Source organism: Danio aesculapii, chromosome 3 (genome assembly GCF_903798145.1).
Source record: "Danio aesculapii chromosome 3, fDanAes4.1, whole genome shotgun sequence".
Lineage (NCBI taxonomy): Eukaryota > Metazoa > Chordata > Actinopteri > Cypriniformes > Danionidae > Danio > Danio aesculapii.
Window position 1 is genome coordinate 1,045,562 of NC_079437.1, and position 4,335 is coordinate 1,049,896.

General features: G+C 36.3%; 1 protein-coding gene across 1 annotated transcript in view; it reads left to right on the plus strand.

The window, feature by feature from the left end:
* Positions 1–530: 530 nt before the first annotated feature.
* Positions 531–4,335, plus strand: part of hlfa (HLF transcription factor, PAR bZIP family member a) — a 28,445-nt gene continuing 24,640 nt past the window's right edge. Inside the window, exon 1 of the mRNA XM_056452848.1 lies at positions 531–855. Within this exon, the coding sequence (XP_056308823.1) occupies positions 741–855 (115 nt within the window). The 5' untranslated portion in view covers positions 531–740. The remainder of the gene's footprint in view (positions 856–4,335) is intronic.

A 4,335-nucleotide genomic window follows, 5' to 3' on the forward strand; every position in this document is an offset into this window, starting at 1 on the left:
TTTACACACTGTATTGTAAATAAATCAGATGAACATGTTAAAATTACTAGTATTAAATCACAATAATATTAGTGAAATGAATTTAAAACTGAATAAATATAAAAGTACACAAGTAAATACATAGACTCAATGTTAGGCTAGAAATCTGCGGAACTATATAACATATATGTCACAAATATTTGCCAAAAAAAAGTAACGAAAATTCTAATTAAAACAGCAAAAATACAATTAAAACTTATAATAAACTATATGTGTTCATTAATTTATTTTAACAGTGTTTATTTAATGCTTTTTATATTGAAATGCTAATATATTAAAATATATTTCTCAGTGTTTTGTTTTTCTCTGCGTCCTCACATTTACAAGCGCATTAGTTACAAAGGAATAATCTTGAAAGAGAAAAATAACGCAGGCGTGGACGTGCCACAAAGTATCCCGTCCTGACGGGAGTGCCACGCCCCCGCTGCTCTCATTGGCCAGCGATATAGTCAACAGCTCTGCCCGTTCATTGACGTCACGGGCGTCAGTCTTTGCACATGGATTTGCGAATCAGTTGCGCTTTTGCGCTCCAGCCTGCTGAATTGACGGACGCGCGAGACCGCCGCCGCCGCTCATCAGTGCCGCGCACGGGCTGAGGACTCTACTCACACACACACCGCAAACTGCAGACTTTCTATTTTTATAAGTTGGCTCTTTTTTAAATTTCGTTTCTTCAGGAAGATTGAGATCTCTTTTACGCGATGGAGAAGATGTCTCGACCTCTTCCTATAAACGCAACTTTCCTACCTCCGACCCACGGCGTCCTCAAATCCCTGCTTGAGAATCCCATGAAGCTGCCCTTTCACCACGATGAAGGTAAACACGTCTGGATGTGGCTGTTTAAAGGGTGTTTAAAGCGTCCTGTGCATCAGCTGACGGCTGTCAGGCGAGGCGCGCACTTTGCTTTCATTACAATCTGCACGTAGAGCGCGTCACTTCTCTCTCTGTGTGTTTATTATTCTGTCAATATCTGCTCATGCAATGCACTCCGTATGCTTAATCCCTGTGATTTAGAGATTTGTCATGTATATATAAATGTTAACTTTCAATGCATTCATTTTTACGCACAAACCTGAATCAACTGCGCATTTAATCAGAATGCATGGTGTACTTTAAGTCACGTGATTTCCCATGATTTTTAAAGAGTCTGAAATTTTAAGTAATTCATGTATAGTTAACAACTAGCGAGCTGATTTTGGAAAGGTGAAGTTCGCACGCAGTGGGGATGTTTGGTTCTCATAGTTGCCTATAGAGGGCGCGACTGAGCGGACTGTTCTTGTGCTTCATCATAACACATTTACAGTATGAATAAAAGCTTGTTTTGATTATTTTATGCACCAAAAGGCAGATCTGTGCACATTTCTCACAGTTAATCCTAATGCAAAACTTAATATCCTGCAACACAAGAAATGCTGAAAAATAGCACTTATTTACAGAGATGAAAAAACAAAACTGCATCATTTAAGTTTAAGCTGGTTAAAAAAACAATAATCTACTGTGCAGTTTTGAATTTTGTGGGGGAACTTTTAAAGGGACGGTTCACCAAAAACAAACAAACAAACAAAAAAAAAACACTCCTCTTTTTACACATCCTTCATTTGTATGCAATGTTGAAAACAAAAAAAAAATCTATATTCTGTAAAAAATAATGATGAAAACTTGTAGCCATTGACTTCCATAGTGTTTTTTCACCCTATTACGGGTGTCAATGGACAGCGCTTTACAGCATTCTTCAAAATATCTGCTCTTGTAAAAGTTTGGAACCATTTAAAGGGACAGTTCACCCAAAAATGAGCATTTACTCATCGTTTACAGTTCCTCAGGGGGATCTTTGTTATTTCTGTTGTTTATTTCTTATAATATATTTTAATTACTTTATTAATATGCTATTATTGGTGGCTCAGTGGTTATCACTCTCGCCTCACAAAAAGAAGGTCGCTGGTTCGAGTGCCGGCTGGGCCAGTTGGCATTTCTGTATGGAGTTTCCATGTTCTCCCCATGCTGGCATGGGTTTCCTCCAGGTGGCTGGAAGGGCATCCACTGCTTAAAATATATGCTGTAATAGTAGGCAGTTCGTTCCGCTGTGGCGACCCCTGAAATAGAGAATAAGCCGAAGGAAAATGAATGAATGAATGAATGAAGATTAGATACATTGAAGAATAAATCTGTAACGATTGTCTTCCACAGTATTTATTTTTCCTACTCTGGAAGTTAATGATTAGAGGTTTACAACATTCTTTAAAGTATCTTCTTTCATGTTCATCAGATGAAGGAAACTGAAACATGTTTGTGACAAGTGAATGAGAATGTAAACGATGACACAAATGTAATTGTTTGGGTGAACTATCCCTTTAAGAGCGTGTAAACAGTGAGCAACTTTCCATTTTTAGCTCTTCTGTTTGAAAGACTGTAAAATACAATATGATTTAAATGGAAATAAACTTTGATAAATGTGTGTGTTTTTATGAGATTTACATTTAATAGGACAGTTCACCCAAAATATAAAAAAAATTATAACATTTTATTGATCAAATGTTTCTTTTGAACATTAAAAAAGTTTGAAACATGTAACCTGTGACTTCCAGAGTAGGATAATACTATGGAAATACTCTGGAATTTAATGGTTACAGGTTTACAACATACTTCAAAGTATCTTCTTTCATGTTCCTCAGAAGAAGGAAACTAAAACATGTTTGTGACAAGTGAATAGAGAATGTAAACGACGACACAAATGTAACTGTAAATGTAAACAGTGAGTAACTTTCCATTTTTAGGGGAACTCTTCTATTTGAGAGACTGTAAAATACAATATGATTTAAATGGAAATAAACTTTGATAAATGTGTGTGTTTTTATGAGATTTACATTTAATAGGACAGTTCATCCAAAATATTACTTTTTTTTATAACATTAATTAATCAAATGTTTCTTTTGAACACTAAAAAAAGCTAGAAACATGTAACCTGTGACTTCCAGAGTAGGATAATACTATGGAAATACGCTGGAATTTAATGGTTACAGGTTTACAACATACTTCAAAGTATCTTCTTTCATGTTCATCAGAAAAAAGACACCAAAACACAATAAACGATGACACAAATGTAATATTTAGGTGAATAATCCCTTTAAGAGCGTGTAAACAGTGAGTAACTTTCCATTTTAATTGAAACTCTTCTATTTGATAGACTGTAAAATACAATATGATTTAAATGGAACTGAAGTTTGATAAATCTATGTGTTTTCTGAGCTTTATAAATCATGCATCATTTGCTTGCCTTTCAGAGCAATTCCAGCGTTACGGATGTGACATTTGCAGTAAAAAGAAAGTACATGTTAACATGATATTGAAACATTTGCTTATATTTTCCAAAACCACTAACCACTGAGTTGCGGGATCAGAAAAATATCAGTCTGTAAACATTTATTATATTTTAAAAGTGGAAAATATGGATGTGACCAAAAAAGTCTGTGAGTTTACAATAATTAAATTAAACTGCACAACCCAAAAGAAATAAATGTCGAGGGAGGGCTTAAACGGTAAAACTGGCCTCACACAGTTTAGTTTAGTCTGCGTCAAACCTGCAGGAAAATATCAGGCTTTGCTGAAAGGCTGGTTATTTTCCCAGCGATGAGGGTCAATAGTGGTAGTCTATTACAGATTTTAAAGAAAATATCTTAAAGTGGTGGTCCAGAGTGTATTTTAAGGCTTAGTTGTGTTTATAAGATGCAAAGCAATGTGTGCTCATGCTCCACTTGTAGAAAATCACGTTATTTTTTCATATATCTTACTTGATCTTATATACAGCTACTCAGCTAACATGAATACGACTAGGTCATATTTCCTAGTTCCTCTGAAAAGCCAGTCCTCAAGAGGCTCTGATTGGTCAGCTAACATAATGTGCTGTGATTCGTGGATTGGCTCCATGTCACCAGGAAAAGGGTCACGCCCCTACAAGCATGCGCGTTTGCGCTGTGTAAATACTGTCAGTCAGATTAGCTGTTAGCCGTATCAGTTTGAGCCTGAACCAGACAGAAAATGAAGAGCACACAGCTGAACCTCACGCCTGCTCTCTAAAATAAAATCTGACAAGTGTCTTTCACATATATTCTGAATAAGCATGTGTAAGTAATATGACACGTTCACATATCTTTTGTGAGGTTATTTAAGATGTGGGGGGGGGGGGGTGTTGATTGTTGATGAAAGTGAAAAGCAGGGGGGAGGGGGTATATCGCGGATGAAAGTGAAGAGCATGGGGTGGTATTGAATGATATTGAAAGGGGGGAGGGTTGGATCTCA